Raw genomic sequence first — 18,704 nt, 5'->3', positions numbered from 1 at the left:
ACTGCTAATGTCATGAAAACTGTACTTTACAGGGACATGTTTGGAAGAACCGTTTTTTGTTCTTTTTTTTTAAGATAACCTACTAATGGAATTTCTGTCCTCTCTTGAGAGCTGGAATGTTATCTTCAACAGTAAAAGCCTCAACATAGACAAGATCAGCACAAAGGTCCCCACCAGGCTTTTCTTTTCTCAGGGCACTCAGATGCTCCCAGTCACCAGATCCACTGGGACGGTCTCGATTGTACCACTTGGTCCAGCACACTAAAAAAACAAAAAACAAAAACAAAACAAAACAAAACAAAAAAAAAAGAAAAAAAAGAAAAAAGAAATAGAGTTCAAAAGCTGTGTTACTAAAACCACTTACGCAACTGCCACTAAGACACCAGTGGTACATACATTTATCATTTTCTTTTTGTATTGTTAAAAAGGGAGTTGATACCATTTTCACAGGTATCAAATGAGCAGCCGAAGCGAACTTAGTAATCGTGGCACTTTGATCCCTCTTTCTGCAGAAATATCCGGATGTTGTGTCATATCTAGAAAAAACAAAACAAAACAAAAAACAAAACAAAACAAAGAAAATGAAATGTGCAACACAGCGGTCTTAAAAGGTTTGCAACTGAGTCTGATGACCAAAAGGGTTAAAACACCAAGAGGAATATGTTAATACTATACGGTGATCCTGTTTACTTAAATCTTCAAAGCAGGATCAGTGACTCACCCTGAGTGAATCGCTGCTACACAGTCCTCTATGGCAACAAATTAAGTTTATACCCACTTTAAAGTTATGAAATCCAGGAAATAAACAGCAAAGAATAGCTGACAATTAAACAGAAGTGAACGTATCGTTTATCAATATTACAAATGATGAGGTTCCTCCTTATTGGCAAAATTAAGAGATTAAGGATCGTAGAATAGAATAGAAAAATTAGTATGACACAAAAGATAAGAGACAATTGTCATTAACAGGGCTTTACACTGTAACTAAATAGACAGCCAAAAATGGCTTGGCTCATAGCAAAACAACATTATCTATTCATGACTAATCCTTACTCGTAAATCTTTTCACCAGTGTCCTCGGCGTTACGGCCAGACAGAGTCCTGACCTCCATATTGGTCGGGTTGGGGGCAGATCTTCCCAGGATCCTCCCTACAAAGAGAGGAAAGCGTCTCCCAGTCTTCACTTCCAGAAGGGTTGTCTCTGTCAAACCACTCTGTCGAGCCCTTGGAGGGAAAAAAAAAAAAAAAAAAAAAAACACTGTTCAGAAAGAAACATAAAGGTAAATATACTTTAAATAAAAGCAGCAAATGATATTGCTACTTATGGACACAGTAAGGATTTTTGCATTCTGGTAAGCAGAGAAGCCTAAGCCTTCCTTAAGCCTACAAAACCTGCAAAATAAAGTTGGAAGAATAAAAGTTACTGAAATTATGTTATAGATTGTAGGTATCTTGATTGGAAATTTGTAATAATTTTGCAGACATGTACATACCAAACAACAAAAATGCTGCAATGGTAAAATTCATCTAGAACAGAGAGGGGAATCCTTAAACCTTTATTTTACTTCATAGGCAATTTATTTTATATGCTCAGGTTGTACAGTATAAAATCTCATCTTTAATTGATCTATTAAAATAAATTACCATAAATAAATTAATATCCCTTACTTGGTTGGTCATATTTTCAGAACAAGAGTATCAGTTAGGTGCTGCATTCAAAAATATGAAGACATCCCACATTAGTGTTTTCTAGTTATGCACAAAGGTGAAGGTGATTTTTAAAAATCTCTCAGAAAGACACGTCTTTCTTTAAAAATTCCAAGGAAACTAAGCAAGAGGTAAGGTTTACCGTATGCCTTGTTTTAGGACTGTCAGCCTTTTATTTTGTTCTCTTTCACAGAAATGATTATAAGACTCAACTTATTTCTAAAAAGAATTACGGTTTGTACCTTGGCTGTGGAAAACTGCAAGCTTTTGGCTTAAATTAGGATATATACATGTCAAGTCACAGTTGATTTATCCTTTCCAAAATGTTCCTTGAAGTGTCTTTAGAATACATATTCTATTAGAACACCTGTGTCCAGGTTTCAACCCTCTAGCTGCCAGTTTGAGTTATGGTTTTCCAAAATATACTTTGGAATTTGTTCGAGTAAACATTGCGCTGTCCGTTTTGTGCATTGCATCACTCCACTTGTGAAGATTTAGTGATTCAGTGACTGACAGTACACTGGCCTTAGGTTTGAAAATGTTAAATTGACCTTTGTTCCCCTGAATGTACTTGTTAATGTGGCCTAATGGCTATGTGTCCCATCTAGTCATTAAGCCTCTATATGGACAGCTGCATAGTTTTGTCAAGGTTAAAAGAGGTTTGCGCTTCTTTCTTGGTGGTTAATCTCGCAGCCAGTGGCAATGTGAAATTTACTTGACTGTGAATGCTGTGTCCACTTCATGCTATCCTTGAGCCTCAGGGGGCCCTGGCTTGTTCCTAAAACTCCTGTCAAATTTCCTTTCATCTCTGCTGTGTCTTCTTGACCTTGGCACAATGGAGACATGTCTTTGTCGTTTTTACTTACAGTTAAATCTCATTTACATACGCAGTTTAAAAAAAAGACAAAACCATGTTTTGTCACTGACTGAAAGACTATTTGATTTTCTTTTTTGGGTGAGTGGCTGTTATCAAGATTTTATTTATTTTCTTCATCGCAGAATGACGAAGAGTAAATGTTTTTGTGAACTTTCTTACTACATCCTTTAAATTCAAAATCTAACACCCTGTTAAATTACTGTCTTTAAACAAATTGTACTCTGATGGTGACATTGCTTTGTAAAGTCTTTATAGGTTCATTAAAACATTTGGAACCATCCAGCTTCCAAGTACCATAAATCTGAAACAAAATTCCAGAAAACTGCAAAACAGCTGAAACACTGAGTTCCTTTAAATCAAGACTAAAAACCCATCTGTTTAGAATTGTTATGAACCATAATAAACAAAACGTTGACCGAGTTGTGTATGATTTCGATGATGGCACTCATCAAAATTTTATGTTTCTTCAATTGTTGACCGTAGAGTGTTTTCTTTACAACATTGTAATATTCTGTTTTTATTATGTAAAGCATCTTGAATCGCCTGGTTGCTGAAATGTGCTCCACAAATAAACTATATTGTCTGATTGATTTAATTTGTATGTAGACATATATATATATATATATATATATATATATATATATATATATATATATATATATATATATATATATATATATATATGAATGCAATTTTAAGGTAGTGTCCTAGAAATATAACAAACTTTTGCAACATCATGAACAAATTTAATGAATATGACATCAGGAAGAGATTTATGGATTTCTACAAGCCATGTTTTTCCTTGGTTACAATTTCCACATGAAATGAATTTGTTCAAATGTAACAGTGTTTGAACTTTGCGTTGGTCCATTTTTTTTTGTTGTTGTTGTTGTCTACTGTTATTTAGCCATTTTAGTTTATTCCTGTGTGATAATTTATTTTGCCATTTGTGCTCTGGATTGTGTTCTTTCAGATAAGTGTTTGTCTTTTCCCTTTCTTCTGTAGTTCCACTATTTCTCAGCTTTGTTTATCCTCATGCTTGCCAGACTTCCCACCTTCTAAATCTGATTAAATCTTGGGGTGTTGTTTTATAGCCTAACTGCAATGTAAACATCCCAATAACTTTATTCTTGACCTCTCTGTGTGTCCTTTAGACTTTATTGTGCTGCACGTTCACCAAAGCAGTGTTTACCAACCCAGGTTCTCAAACCGCACTGCCCTACATATTTTCAATGTTTCCCTGCTGTAACTGAAACTGATTCAGTTACAGTTTTTTAGTTTAGATTTTTAAAAAAGCCTTTCAATCACCAATCAACTGAATTTAGGTGTACTGAAGCAGGGAAACGTCCAGACATTAATGGGAGTGTGCCTTGAGGGTCAGAGCGGAATATCTAAAAACTTAATAGCACAGTTAAATTGATGTATATATATATATTTTTTTAAATTAGGTGACCAATTGCATTGGGTACCCATTGATACCCATATATATGGGTATCAGAGTAATTTTTAAATGAGGGGTTTAAAAATTTGGTGGGTAAAACAATTTGAAAACCAGGCATTACCTTCACAAATACGTATTTCGTTTTTGTTGGTCTATTAAAGAAAAACCCTGGTGAACAATAATTAACTCTGTAGTTGTAATGCGATAAAATGACAAAAACTAACCAAGGGGACAAAATGTTAACCATGAATCAGAAATTTTAATAAGAATAAGAACAGTAAGAACAAATCATTTCAATAAACTAGCCCACTGATTAATAAACGTCAACCCATTAATGCTGTGGGTGTTTTTGAATTTGAAATCTAACAAACATTTCTGGTAAAGCTAGGAAGTCTTTGTCTTTTTACTCAAAACACCTTACAAAACTTAAATTGAATAAGGTACACAAAAATGTTAAAATACATAGTTACTACATTTTCAGAAATTACAAAAAAACAACAACATAATAATAAAAGAATTATAAAATCTAACAGAGAGGGATATATATCAATAGTATACTAGGTATACTGCATTAAAAATGCAACAAATTAACAACAATGAAAGAATTATTAGTTCCATTAGTTCTTTGTCATTGAACATTGAATCAAATTATTCATAAGATAGGAAACCTTATTTATTTATGACACAATGTTCAGGCTTCTATGGTTACAAAAACAGACATTAATAACCCAACGGAGCTCTTTTAAACGTAATGGGTTTCCTGTGTTTCACATCATGTTTAGTGGTTCTAAGATTTGGGGTCCAGTCTGATTTAAAACGGTGACATATATCATTTCTTTGTGATTTTTCTTTCTATGCAGAAAAGAAAGATGAGTGGAAAATCCTAGGAGTTCAACTGCCACAGGGAAAAATGCCACTCTGCTGGTGAGAGCGTGTTTCCCTCTGTCCAGTTATGCAGGATTGTTGACCATTGTTGCGAAATAATTCATGGATTGTTCAGTTTTCAGCTGTGCCTCAACACGGCCTTATGAGTGGCTGTTAGGGACAATCACAGCAAACGGACTATTACGGTCACAAAGCATGTTTGGGTGACTCAGTTTTTAGAGGTTTTCCAACCGAACCATTATTGTACGCATAGAAAAGAAAAAGCGCAGAAATATATTACAGCATATTTCTTTGAACATAGGGAGCACAGAGTAAAAACTATAACTTCTGTTTAGAAAATGAATTTTATTTTACGAATAACAGTAATGGAGAATGTTCAATGTTGAATTGACATAATGTCTTTCCCCAACAGTTAGGCCAACGTTTAGAATGACTGAGTCTGCACCAGGCTTCACTGTAGGAAAACTGATTGTCTGGTGATGAGCAGTGCTTGTTATTCAGACCAAATCTTATTGAAGTATAGAAAAATAGATTCTCTTGTTCTTACAATCTCAAACAAGCATTTTGGCTCAATTTAGTGGGTTGCCATGTTTGGCCTATGATGTACCATAAATGGTGGGTTGAAATACATTGGAAATGTCTGAGTTTCTGATTTTTTCTGCTACCTCCTAAAGGTAAAAGTCATTTTTCTGACATTAACATTCTTTTCCTGATTACTCAGAATACTTGATTATTGTACCAGTCTTGTTAAGAGCTCAGGTATATTTTAACAGTATTAAATTTAGGATTTATAGATACCATGGCGATTTTTACAACATCCCATACTACAGCTTTGAAATATATTCTTCAACAGATTTGTACTTTGACCCATCTAGTCTTTGAAGTATGTAGAATATTCCTTTTCATGTTTTTGTTTTAGATGTGATAGGCATCATTATATATAGATGAGTTATAAATGTTCAGCTGCCTGACTTTTATTACAGTTAATCTTGTCATGAGTGGGGGTTGAAGTGGTGAGGAGAGAACGCTGAGACCCAGGTTATGGTGATGATGATGAATTTAATGGTGAAAATAAAGCTCCACAGTCCATACAGGCAGCACGGCAGAGACTAGCACACAGCTAAGTACCGGTAGCAACTGATTCATCAGACTCGACGGGAGCAAGCACAAACCAGGACTTTACAGTTCAACTGGCGAGTGACAAACTACAACACGACGGCAGTAGACAAACTTAGACAAGGACCCGACGAAGAACACAGACACAGGTGGGTTTAAATACACAGGGAGGGTAATCAGGTAAGTAGACACACCTGGGGAGCAATCAACGGGGAGGACAGGACAGAGACTCACAGGAACACAGGACTGAACACAGAGAAACTCAAAAATAAACACACAGAAACACGGAACCTAACAAATCTCTGATCAATTTGTACAAGGTTGTCAGTGATAGTTGGTGAAAGTCAGACACAACTGAAGTTAGAACTACCTATACATAGCATATATGTATGTCTTAATTTTTTCACTAAATAAAAAAAAAAAAACCTGAACCCTGAGATCAACCTTACTATTATTTTATTATAAATGATTTAGGTTCATACTTTGCTCTGACCAAATGATATGCTAAAATGAGGCTAAATTTGAACACGGACAGACGAAAACAACAAGTGCATGTATGCTTTGAATTATTTATTGTTTTTTATTCGTTCCCCACAGGTAAAAGAAAAAACCATTGTATAAATTTGTTGAAGACAGATATAGCCCATAATTCCCCTTCTCACAGTGACTCAGGTAGATAAGATAACAAAGACAAACAGGAAGCGCCTGCAAAACAGATACTGCATTTGTGTCTCTGTGTCATTGTAAACTAAAGGAAAGGAAAAGAAAATGAAACAAAATAGCTTCAAGTCATTTGCAGGAGTAAACTCAGGAAGCAGAGGTACAATAGTATCCAAAGCGGACTTTGTAGTCACTGCACTTGCCAAAACTCTGGTCCTCATTGCGGCAGACAAATCCTTTTCCAGGACTGTACCTGAAAATTATAACAAAAGTGTAAGTGTACATGTTTTTTTTAAGAAATGAGAAACTTGCTGAATGATTCAAGGTCAAATTTAGGCAAATATGCTTCTTTAAGAATCAAATGGATGTTTAAACAATATGTAATTTACAAGATAATTCCTTCTACAAATTAAGCTTGAATGCATTAGTTATATTGTTGTTAATCTATACATGTATTTATTCCTTGCTTAAAGTGCAAATAAAACTGATTACATGTCATCTAGACCATCAATATCAAGAAAATATTGCTCTACAGGTATGTGTTTGCAGGGTTTTTCTTTAAGATAACTTACACATGGAATTTTTGGCCAGTCTTGAGAGCTGGAGTCTTATCTTCAACAGTAACAGCCTCAACATAGACAAGATCAGCACAAAGGTCTCCACCAGGGTTTTCTTTTCTCAGGGCACTCAGATGCTCCCAGTCACCGGATCCAGTGGGACGGTCTCGGTTGTACCACTTGGTCCAACACACTGCAAAAACAGGAAACTGTGTTACCAAAACTGCATATGCATTCATTTTATAGGCAAACGAGAACCAGCACACACCAAGACAAAAATGTGCTAATACATTTTAATTCTGTATTGATTAAAATTAGTAGTTTTTTTTTATTTTTATTTTTTAGGTTGGGCACCATTTTGACAGATATCAACTGAACAGCTGAAGCGAACTTTATAGTCTTGGCACTTCCAGTCACGCTGATCTCTGTTTCTGCAGATAAATCCGGTTTTTGTGTCATATCTGAAAAAGTGGAAAATTAGATACATAAAAAAAGCAGTCTAGTAGTGGTTGTTCATTTTCTTTCTTTTTTTTTTTTACTTTATGACTTCCTATTTTCACTTGTCCTTGTCTGTTTGCCAACATATCAATTTCCCAAAACATTGTTCCAGACGCCTTTACTTAAATTATAGCACATACAAAATAGAAAGGTAAAAAGTAGACTGGTTCCAGAGCCATAACATAATGTGACACTTACTATTCTTGCCGGAGCAATGCAGTACTTACTTAAAAATTGTTTCACCCGTTTCCTCAACACTATGGCCAGACAGAGTCACAGCTTCAATATTGGTAGGGTTGGGGCAGATCTTCCCAGGATTCTCCCTACGAAGAGAGGAAAGAGTCTCCTTGTCTCCAATAACAGAAGGGGTGTCTCTGTCAAACCACTCTGTCCAGCCCTCTGAAAAAAAGGACTACTGTTTAGGAACAAAGACTAGGGTACATATGCAAATATATGTTCAATAAAAATACCAAATGGTGTTAATACTTACGGGCAGAGAAGGAATTCTTGCATTCTGGTTCTAAGGAAAGAAGACAAAGGTAAAATTGTAAAACTGTCAGAGAATCCAGGGAAAGCATTTAATGCCCAATGAGACGATCTTACTTTGTTGACTAAGTCCTACAAAACCTGAAAAATACAGTAAAAAGAAAAATGTTATCTATAGAATTGTTAAAATATGAATAGATTGTATCTTGATTGGAAATTAGTAATATTGTTGTTGACTTGAACCTACCAAACAGCAAGAGTGCCAGGGCGGTAAGAACTGACTGAAACAGAAAGAGTTTGCATTTGCATTACTTTACTTGCTAAACTATTTTTTTTTATAAAATCCTACAGCACAAAATCAAAATTTCTTTCACTCCATCTGAGTAAATAAAGTCACAAATGTTTCCTTACTTTCTTGACCATATTTGCAGAGAATGGGTGTCAGTTAATAGATGCTGCAGACCAAAAGAAGATGGCATGATATTTTAGTGTTTAATTTTAAAAAGATTAAGTTCTTTTAAGGTCTTTTTTTTAAAAAAAAAATGCTTCAAAAAGACACTTCTCACCTTTCACAACCAAACGAGACTAAGCAAGAGGTCCTCTTTGCTCAATGAGATGGGTGGATGTAGGGAACTGTGCTTATTTATAGCAGCAAGCCTCACCCAATGACCAACATAAACTTAACGGTAATTAGTACAAAACTTGTTCACCTGCATAACCATGAAAAAAAAAAAAAAAAACTGATTCGGTGCATTAGCATAGTTCACATATTTCAACACAAATGGTTTACGTTCCTCTTCAGAGTCTGCAGCCTTGCTGACTCAGGCAGAGACATATCTAACATGTCTGACTGTGACAAAACTGCATTTTTGTCAAACAATAAGTTTACGGTAACAGTTCTGGGTTTCAACATTCTACAGAGGGAATTCCTAAACCTTTCCTTTTGAATCTTACAAATATATATATATATACAAACCTGACATAAAACAGTATTTTCTAATGCTCATACATGTATGAAACATACATATTTTAATACAATTCTGAGATGAGATCAATCTAAATAAAAATAAACAGCATCAAATGCTACCTCTAACAGTTGGTACAGTTTTTGAAAATGTTAAAGGGACCTTAACTCCTCCAAACATGCTTATTTTATATATGGCCTAATAGCTCTTAATCCTATCTATGTTCAACCCAGCAGAAGAAGTACCCTACACAGGTATGACACACTAATATGTAATCACATTAAAATTGGTATTGAGAGAGTAAGTCACTTTAGGGATAATTTACACCCCCATGCCAGAGGGTGGCGCATTGCTCTGTGAGACAGAATGCTCTTTGCACGGAAGCATTCGGGGATGAGCGGCTCGGTCGTTTCCAGTCTATGACATTTCATGCTAGGTGCTTGCAGGGCTTCTTCAAGGTAACAATTAATGATGTTCCTCGATCCAAAGCCCCAACAAGTAAGCCGAAGAAAGGTTTTGAGATGTATGCCTCGTTATACATTCACAGATACGAAGGTGAGTTTTACTTTCTTTAAACTTTTAGACTAACATTAACTTTAGCTTATGCTAGTAGACAATTTTACAGGTTAGGAATGGGCAAAACAAACACACTAAAGGGGCTGTAAAAATATTTAAAAGGAAACACTGCTAAATGTGGATGTATTAGGTCTATTCTTAATTTGTTGAGTTTTGAATCATAACAACTGAAAAAACTGAAGTGAGGGCAACGCAGCAGGTGCCATTTTGATTTATTTTTATGCTTATTTCATGCTGCCTTTTATTTAAGTGAGGTCCATTTTAGTATCCTCACATTGTGTAATGGTGTTGATATGCTGCTGGCAGTGAGCAACATGTGTATGCAATCAATGAGCTGTTAAACTAGACAATTGTATCATAAGCACTGGTAAAAAAATAAAAAAATAAACCAAAGCAACAAAAAAAAAAGCAAGTGAACACACTAACAAGAAACAGCCCAGCTGCAAGTATTAAAGCACTGTGTTGGTTAAAAGTAGAATACATAGATAAAAGATATTAAAACATGTAATTCATTGTAAATTGTGTTCATGTGAAAGGATAATTGGATACATATTGATAATTTAATGGTTGTATGTGGGGGAAATTACAAATGTATTTGTTTTGCATATGAAGAACAGTTATGCTGCAATTTGAAAATACATGATTGTATTAATAATAATAAATATAGCAGATGGAAGGCATTGAGAAACTTCACCAGTTGTACGTCTTATCATTTTGTAGTCTTTAACATTTAAGCACAGATCATGGGTGTCTTACACAGGCACACTGGTGTTCAGAGCTGATGGAGGAGAGATGGAGAAGTTTGTGACCAGGGACAGAAAAATGTGACAAATTTAAGTAAATTTTAAAAGAACAAATTTTATGTGTATAACTTTTAGAAGAATAATAAACTGACAAAGCTGAAAAGTAACCAACTGTGTTTAATGTACAGCCCAGTGAAAAATATGCACCTTTTCTCTCTAGAGCAGTCCTGATTAAATGATACAAATTGAGTTTATAAACTGAACTTGGAAATTGTTATAGGACTTTAAAAATAAATAAGCCTCAAGAACTTAAAATTTATGTTGGGGGCCATGAAAAAAAAGTATGTTCCCTATCTGGGGCATGAAAAATGAATAATTGAGAACCACTGCTCCAGAAAGTATTTAGACGCTGTACATTATTTTGAAGGTTAAATGTGTCCATTTGAGGTTTGCTCTGCTTTTTTGGTGGTTAACCTCTCACCCTGTGTTGATGGAAAATGTACTGTGAATTCTGTGTCCACTTCATGTTATTCCTGGCTTATTCCTAAACTTCTTGTCCAGTTTTCTTTCATTGACCATGATACAATGATGAAACATGCTAATATTTTTTTACGTACAATTAAAGCTAATTTACATACACCCTGTACAATGACACAACCATTTTTTTTTACTGACAGTCTGGCATCAAATCAGACTCATTAAGTCTAAGAATAATGAAAGAATGATTTTTGGTTAACTTTGTTATGATATTCTTAATAAACCTCACATCCACTTAGATTACTGTCTTTAAACAATCTGGTTCATACAATTACACATGATACTAAAACTAGCAAGAGATGGCTTATTTTCATTGTTATTACCAACAATGAAAAGAGTTTTGGGCCTGTGAAGACGAGACTTTTACTCCAATAGCCATGTAAAAACTAATGGCAGTTTGATAATGGACTTAGGGACTAACACATTTATTCTTGGAGACATGTCTTGTGGTTTGATGATACCATAATGTGCTTTGCCATAATGACTATGGTTATATTTTGGGGAAGAATGGTGAATCCTGAAATTCTGAGACACTGTCGCATCTGGGTTATTATAATATTGTGAGGCTGTTTTACTGCATTATGGACTAGTGCTCTCCACAAAATCATGAGTAAGAGAAATTATGAGCCACCCAGGGAGCCGGGGCTCAAAGAAGGATCTTTCAAATGAAAACTGACTGTAAGAAAATGCTGAATATGTTACAACAAAGTCAATGTTTTTAGTGACCATTGCAAAGATCTGATCAGTTTCATAAAAAAAAAAAATGGTTGACAGGGCTAAAAAGGGTGTGCATAATCAAGGTGACCCAAAACTTTAGTCTCATACTGGTTTTGTAGGCAGAGTGGGTTGAAATTCCATGAAACTATCAGAAGCTTCTGAAAGGATATTTTAAAAGTTGAATCCGGGTCAAATAGTTTAAAAGTTCTGGGAAATGGATGCAAACCTCTATACTCAAAGAAAGATATAAAAAAATAAATAAATAAATAAATAAAAAAATCCTAAAACAATTCCCTCACTCATTAGCATGGCCTTTAAAAATAGAAATAACTTTGGTACTCCTGTCTGATCTTGAACAATTGAATCTTGAGTTCACTAAATATTAAGCAATGTCTCTTTTTAAAAAATTACGAGTTCTGCAGTTTGCATTGCATTTTATTTATAGGCATCAGAGTAATAAGTACTTTTAAGATTTTTACTTTTAAAACAATTTGGAAATCATATATCAGCTCCTTTCACTTCACAAACATGTGTTGGTCTATTACAACAGTGAAGTTTGGGGTTTTAACAACAAAATGAGAAAATATTTTAGTATAAATACATTTAGACAATTTTACATTACAGTCAAAATTGTAATTCTGTGATAAAGAAAAAATATTTCAATAAACTAACCTTGTCCAGATCTGAGGTAATCTAAGGCTGGACATGTGCAATTTTGGCCTATTTTGTGCCGATTTTCCACTCCTGAGACAATTTTTGGAAACGGGATGAGTTTCATTATGTAGTGATTAACACTTCATGACCAGCTCCTGATCAGAAATCATTTCATTCATAAAATAAGTCATCCCTTCGAATGTCACCAAGGCATTACAGTGTGATCACATAAAAAGATAAACCAAACAGCTGTGCTAAATTTGTTTTAGAATCTCTTAATAATCTAACTGAACATAGGTGAATTGTGGAAGAACCTTGGAACACTTGGAAAAATGACTAAGGTTTTTCCCAGCAATCTTTCAAAAATGTTATACAGCATGTTTAAAAGATTGTTTATCCACAGCAGTGGATACTTTGCACCTGTATTGATTTGAGATCCCTACCACATATTATTTAAAACTGTTACTATGTTGTAACAGTAAGGTAAATATTATGTGAAAAAAATTGACTTCCCCTGCCTTTCCCCAGTGCTCCCAGTACCAACTGCAGAAATACCCAGCTCAGTAAAAAACAACCAATCAGAACCCGGAGAAAGGTCTTAGAGCAGTCAATCATGCTTGTGTACATGCTGCTGACACTCTCCCTCTTTCACTCTGTTATAGCTTCTCCCTGTCATCAGGGTCTGTTGTGAATTATTAAGGTAGTTAGCATAGGCACAGATAACAATAGGTAAATGGTTTTCCTTTAAAGATAGGTTGATTACGATGTTGTTGATTGACAGTGTTAAGACACTCCTCCTCAATCTGATTGGTTGTTTTGACCGGGAGATGTGCATTTCTTCAGACGACAACATCTCCGCTGGGACGAGGTGGAGGAGCTCAATCTTCTCAGAGATTATCTAACTCATATTGTCAGGACATAGTGACAGTTTAAACAAACATGAGAAAAACTTTTTCTTCATATAAATGTCACATACTGCAGCTGTAAGTGAGTTACTGGGGGAAAAAAATCAATTCCAAGCTCAGGATGTGGTGTGTTTACTGGTTTGCTTGATAGGTTCATTAATGTGCAGCTGATGTAAAAGCCATGGTGGAGGTGTAGAAGAACATCTGTTGAATAGAGAAATGGCAGGAAAATGGGGGCCTATAGCAATAAGCTATATAATAGCATTGATGTATCATGTTGGATTCATTTCATATTCAGAGAGACCTATTCGTTTTCTTGTACTCAAGCAACTATTATATGGAGTATTTCTCTGATCAACTCATTTTATCCAATAGGTCTGCTCAACACGTCTTCCAGGATCCAACATTGGAGCTAGGACACATGGGACCACATTTTGCATTTCAGGATTTGTCATCCAGGCTGTGGTGGAAAACTTTACTAGAACAGCAGCAGATGATTGTAGGGGAGAAGGTCAGTGATGAGCTTTGTTAGACACAATTAGAGATGTTAGTCCTGCTATATAACATCTCCCGCTGACTAAGCAGCGCACTAATGTGCGTAGTAGGTCAGGTGACTTTTGACCCAGTGTTCTGTCATTCTCCGACACCTTGAACCCTGCTGAAATGGTAAAGACAGATAGGTGCCTTTGACTTTGCCATATCAACTGCTGCCTCAGAGAGGTGATAGAAGATTGATTCCACTGTGGGCTGCTGAGCTCTGAATGATTCAAATATGCATCTTATATAGTGCTAGAACCAATGGTGCAATCGGTTTATCCTTTTGCAAGTCAGTCATTCTCTGAATGCTGAGAAGAACTTTTTTACACTCTAATGCTCACCAGTAATTGAGAACATAAAATGTTAATTGAAAGTGCATCTTGCTTACAGCTTGATGAAAGATTGAGAAGTATATTTTTGTCTGAAAAATTAAAAATCTGATTACAACATTTAAGCAGATAGACTATTGGTGATGTATTCCTGAATCCATTAGGTTTTCTGTTTTACTAAATTACTTTTTTGTGTCACTTTGTTTTTATGTATATATAATAAAAGTAGTTTTCACGATGATTAATTCTAAACTTAAATGAATACAAATATGACAATGAAGTATTGAAATTTGTATTGGGAAAAAAAAAACAAAAAAAACAATTTCCTTGATAATTTCTCTTGCAATTGATTAATTGTATTTTTGACATCGTAACAGTAACTTAAACTATTTAAGTTACAATCTCTAATGCAAAATTGAAACTGCAAAATATCTTCTCCCTAAATCACATTTAGTAGAATTCACCATCGACGCATAAATGCATCACTTTATCTTGGAAGCTTAAAAGTGAAAGTGATAATTTGCAAAGAAATAAAAGCCACAATATTTATTTGTATTTCCAGTTGATTTGTCCACATGAAGTCAGGATTCATTAGGAACACGGGCATCCAAAGCAAACTTTGTAGTTCTTGCAGGGACCCCATTTTTGGTCAGCATTGCAGCAGACAAATCCTGTGGAAGTGTTGTAGTTGAAAGATAACAGAGGAGATAGACAGTTAGACAGTTAGCACACGTTTGTCTCTTTAACATCACAGTTCCAAAGTGATTCAAACACACTATATCCCAAAATGTATTTTTGCAAGTAAAGCATGTTATGTATTGACATAAAATATTTTCCAAAACATTGTTTGACCAAATCCAAAAAAAAACAAAAATAAAAAAATTATATATATATATATATATATATATTGCATGTAAATGTACATTTTGTAACTATTTAGATAACATTTAAAATAATAAAATAACTCTAGTAATTTTGAAAAGTTAGCAAGTTGTCACATTTCAAGACATATACAAAATTTAAACTTTAAAATATTCAAATATAAAAAAAGGTTTTAACTAGTTTACATATTATCCATTTAAATTGTATAATAGTTGATAGTGTTAGATCTGTTTGGTAAGAAAGGAACCTAAAACCTTATGTGTGATGCTTTTTAAAAACCCAATCAGGGCCTCTTACCTCTTTTACTGTGTCCCATGTGAGCTGTTTAAATATAATCAGAATATTGCTCATTAGTAATGCCCTACAGTGCCAACTGATTATGTTTTAAAATTAATTTTTTTAATTGTAGTTGAGATGAACATACCAAGAAGCAAAACTGCAGCAATGGCAAGGCTCACAGAAAACATAGCTTTCAACAGAGAACTGTTCTTTAAATTATGTATGTTCAACAAGAATATCAATATAATTTACCTGTTTGGTCATCATTCTAGAGACCAGTTGTCTGTTATCTTTGAAAGCAGATGGAAACTTTAAAAACACAATAATCTATCCCTTGGTTAAGTCGGAGGCACATGGTTTTCTACCTTTTATAGTAGAAGGTTTCACCCTGTTGCTCGAATTAGATTTTTTTCCCTCTGGAATTTAGTGATAGTAATGGGTCTTAGGCAACTACACTCTCAGAAGTAGTAAGATGTGTTCTATTGTTGCCTGTTGTTTTTGTTACACTTTCAAAGTGAGAAGCAAAACAAGTGTTCAGCAAGACACAATGTGTCCAAAGACCACAAAGCATACAAGGAAGTTGGGTTTGGGACTTGGAGCTTAAAACCATAATAAGTCTGTTACTAATTCAACTCACTGGTATCATAAAAATACTGCCAGACTAAAGAGTTTTCTGTCAAAACTGAATACGGAAAAACTAGAACATGCCTCTTATTTTAAGTTGGTTGGATTACTGCGAGATTTTATTTCAATGCCTCTCCAAAATTTCAAGCTAATCCGAAACACTGAGTCCTAACAAGCACCAGGAACATGAATCATGTTATACCAGTTGTAAAATGTGAGAAACTGATGATTTCTAAAAGTTAGACCTGAAAACATTTTGGTTTGCCAGTGTTTTTGATCAAAAAGCTTCTTTTATGCCTTTAATAGCTACATTTTAAAATAATTGTTTTACTGTTTTTATTTCAATGCTCTCTGATTGTAATTAATGTCCTGTAAATAACTCTTTATTTCCTTGTGTGTAAATGACACTATTTGCAGGAATCTTGCCTTGTTAAATATTCATGAACAAACTATTATTGGTATTACAGCATAGTTGAAGAAACTGAGAACGAGTAACTGTGAGCAACAGTAACTTAGCCACAAAGTCGTAGGCCCTGTGAAATTTTAGAGCCGCTATCTGTGCAGTGTCAAGTGGAAAGTTTGGTGCAGTGAGAATTTAGTGTGGGAGTGTTTCTCAGAAGTTGGACTCAGTCAGTTAGTTCCAGTAAAATTAGCTGTGGATTGCTCCAGCATATCAAGACTTTCTGGACAATACCATTCTCCTAAATTTATTAGAACAGTCCAGAAATGACACTACACATTACATAAAACAAGACCCACAAAATCATGTAATGAGAGACTTTAGTGTGGAAGAACTTTTAAGACCTGTATAGACTACTGCCTTCATTTGGATAGAACCCCTTTGGAACAAGTTATACAAATTTTATGTATTCCTGTTTTTAAAACTTATGTTTATTTATTGCAACCCTGGATTTAAACGAAACACATTTATGCGTTTTCTGCTTCCATTGTCCTCTGTTTTCTTTTCTGTAATTTAAATTCCAACAAAATTCTGCAATTTAAAATGGTTTAGTGAATTTTAGCTGCACAGAAAGACCTTGGGTGCAGGAGGAAATTGTATATATTAGTCATTAGATGTTTTTTTGGAATATAGTACTTTGGGACAGCTGGTACCTACTGGCACAACATCTACTGTTAAATACTGGTGAATTAGTTTTCATTTTAGGAATACCGTTAAAGTTTGTGGAATGCTTTTGAGAAAATTTCTGCAGAAAATATTTTATTTCACATTTATTTATTAAACTGAAAGATAAAATTTTTATCGAGCATGTTGTTAAATTCCCTCTGAAAAGCGTAAATGACAGAAAACAGAAACTCTGGAAAGTACTTTGTGTTCCTTTTAAAATAATAATAATAAAAAAAAAACATTCAGTAAGAAAATATTGTGTAATTTGTGTCTGAAAACAATAAACTTCAAAATCATAAGCGGAAAACATTTGTTTTTCAGAGATCCAAATTTAAATTGACCTCATAGAGTTCATCGTTTGTTTAGTTTTTTTTCTTCTGTTGTACCACCGCTGATCACTGACTAGACCGCGTTGTGCTGTTACATGTCACAACACAGAACTTTGCCCTTTTCCAATGTCCACCCTCTGAACAGGTTTTGTGTATGCTAATTAATTGCCCTTTGAGAAGAATACATACCTCCCACTGTTCAATAACAGCTCGAGATGGCCTCTGTCTATTCATACATCAGCATTAAAGTTTGTCATTCGAAGGTGCCACAGCAATATTTTACACCAAATTGTGCTTTGGACTGGATGCCAAAGTACAAATGACAGTGAGCTGTACACTCATTTATCATCCAACTGCAACGCGCACACACCTCTCTAGATCCCTCCACCCGCACACATATCTAGACTCCTTTTTTTCCCCCCTTTGTCTCCACGGAAAACACAGTTTTGTTCATCGTCCTCTGAAACAGGCTTTTCTCTTGACCATTAGCCCAATTTACACAAAAGAAAATTTAAGTGGCCTGTCAATGCAGACACATTTTCAGGAGGCACTTTGAGATATTCCACTGATTATTTGTATTTATTGGAAAATACAACATTTTGATTACGTAATCTTACAGTTGTATAGCAAAACAAGCTTTGCCAAGTGTAAATCTAGTATAGTATTGCTATAATGTATGCAATCCTGTGATAAATATGTATATGGTAGTGTACGTTCAGTTCTGTTAAAGCAAAAGATAACACCTGTAATACCTTTTATGATTAATGTACTTTTGCTTAGGGTTTTTTTTTTTAGAGAGAAACATTGTGCTTGTTTAATGAAAAGCTTGCTTAATCAGCAGTGTTTTGGACTGTAATTTTTCTTCATTTATCAGAAAATCTACTGTTCAGCTACTGTAATTTTGTGAACTAATTTTATTTACTCATCAGATGTGGCAGATGGTCTGTTGGGCCTAAGAGACACTTAAGAGCAAGCCTAAAAGAAAATCTGTGGTGATTGGCTATCTGTGCACCATTCTGTGATTCAAACATAATTGGCTAGCCAGAGAGAGTTATGTTTAGTTAAGAGCTCACACACCAAGGCAGGTTAGACTAGCAATGCAGGACTGCAACAAACTAAAGAAGGCATGTAGATGGCTGATTAGAAAACGATCAGTTAAAGGGGGTCAAAAGAGCAGGCTTAGCATGTTCAGAGCAGTATAACGGGGTGCACACAAAAGTGAATTCATTAAGGTCACTAAACAAAATGGAAAAGTATCTATCAGTGTCTGAAAA

General features: G+C 34.8%; 1 protein-coding gene and 1 long non-coding RNA gene across 2 annotated transcripts; one reads left to right on the top strand and one right to left on the bottom strand.

Annotated features, from left to right (window-relative positions):
* The first annotated feature begins 300 nt into the window (after positions 1 to 300).
* Positions 301 to 1,279, top strand: LOC106937067 (uncharacterized). The gene is made up of 2 exons (XR_001422301.1): positions 301 to 388; positions 1,073 to 1,279. It is a non-coding gene; the product is annotated as an uncharacterized LOC106937067 (long non-coding RNA).
* A 5,304-nt stretch (positions 1,280 to 6,583) lies between these two features.
* Positions 6,584 to 9,029, bottom strand: LOC106937064 (uncharacterized). The gene is made up of 9 exons (XM_015018383.1): positions 8,794 to 9,029; positions 8,639 to 8,682; positions 8,475 to 8,508; positions 8,345 to 8,368; positions 8,232 to 8,261; positions 7,969 to 8,140; positions 7,598 to 7,704; positions 7,259 to 7,436; positions 6,584 to 6,939 (listed from the first exon to the last, which is right to left on the bottom strand). Exons 2-9 carry the CDS (start codon positions 8,648 to 8,650, stop codon positions 6,834 to 6,836), a joined length of 663 nt encoding a protein of 220 aa, XP_014873869.1. The 5' UTR covers positions 8,651 to 8,682; positions 8,794 to 9,029; the 3' UTR covers positions 6,584 to 6,833.
* Positions 9,030 to 18,704: the final 9,675 nt, after the last annotated feature.

The sequence above is a fragment of the Poecilia latipinna genome, unplaced genomic scaffold (assembly GCF_001443285.1).
Source record: "Poecilia latipinna isolate Pla-1442-1.1 unplaced genomic scaffold, P_latipinna-1.0 Scaffold2269, whole genome shotgun sequence".
NCBI classification, from domain to species: Eukaryota; Metazoa; Chordata; class Actinopteri; order Cyprinodontiformes; family Poeciliidae; genus Poecilia; species Poecilia latipinna.
Note: the sequence above shows the minus strand (reverse complement) of the source record. Positions and strands in the feature narration are given on the sequence as shown.

What these genes read in the sequence shown, in the direction of transcription:
- LOC106937064 (XM_015018383.1), bottom strand. An exon ending in AGTTGATATCTGTCAAAATG is followed by an intron (nt 7,437 to 7,597) that starts GTGCCCAACCTA and finishes CTGTTTTTGCAG; the next exon opens with TGTGTTGGACCAAGTGGTAC. An exon ending in ACTGGCCAAAAATTCCATGT is followed by an intron (nt 6,940 to 7,258) that starts GTAAGTTATCTT and finishes TATAATTTTCAG; the next exon opens with GTACAGTCCTGGAAAAGGAT.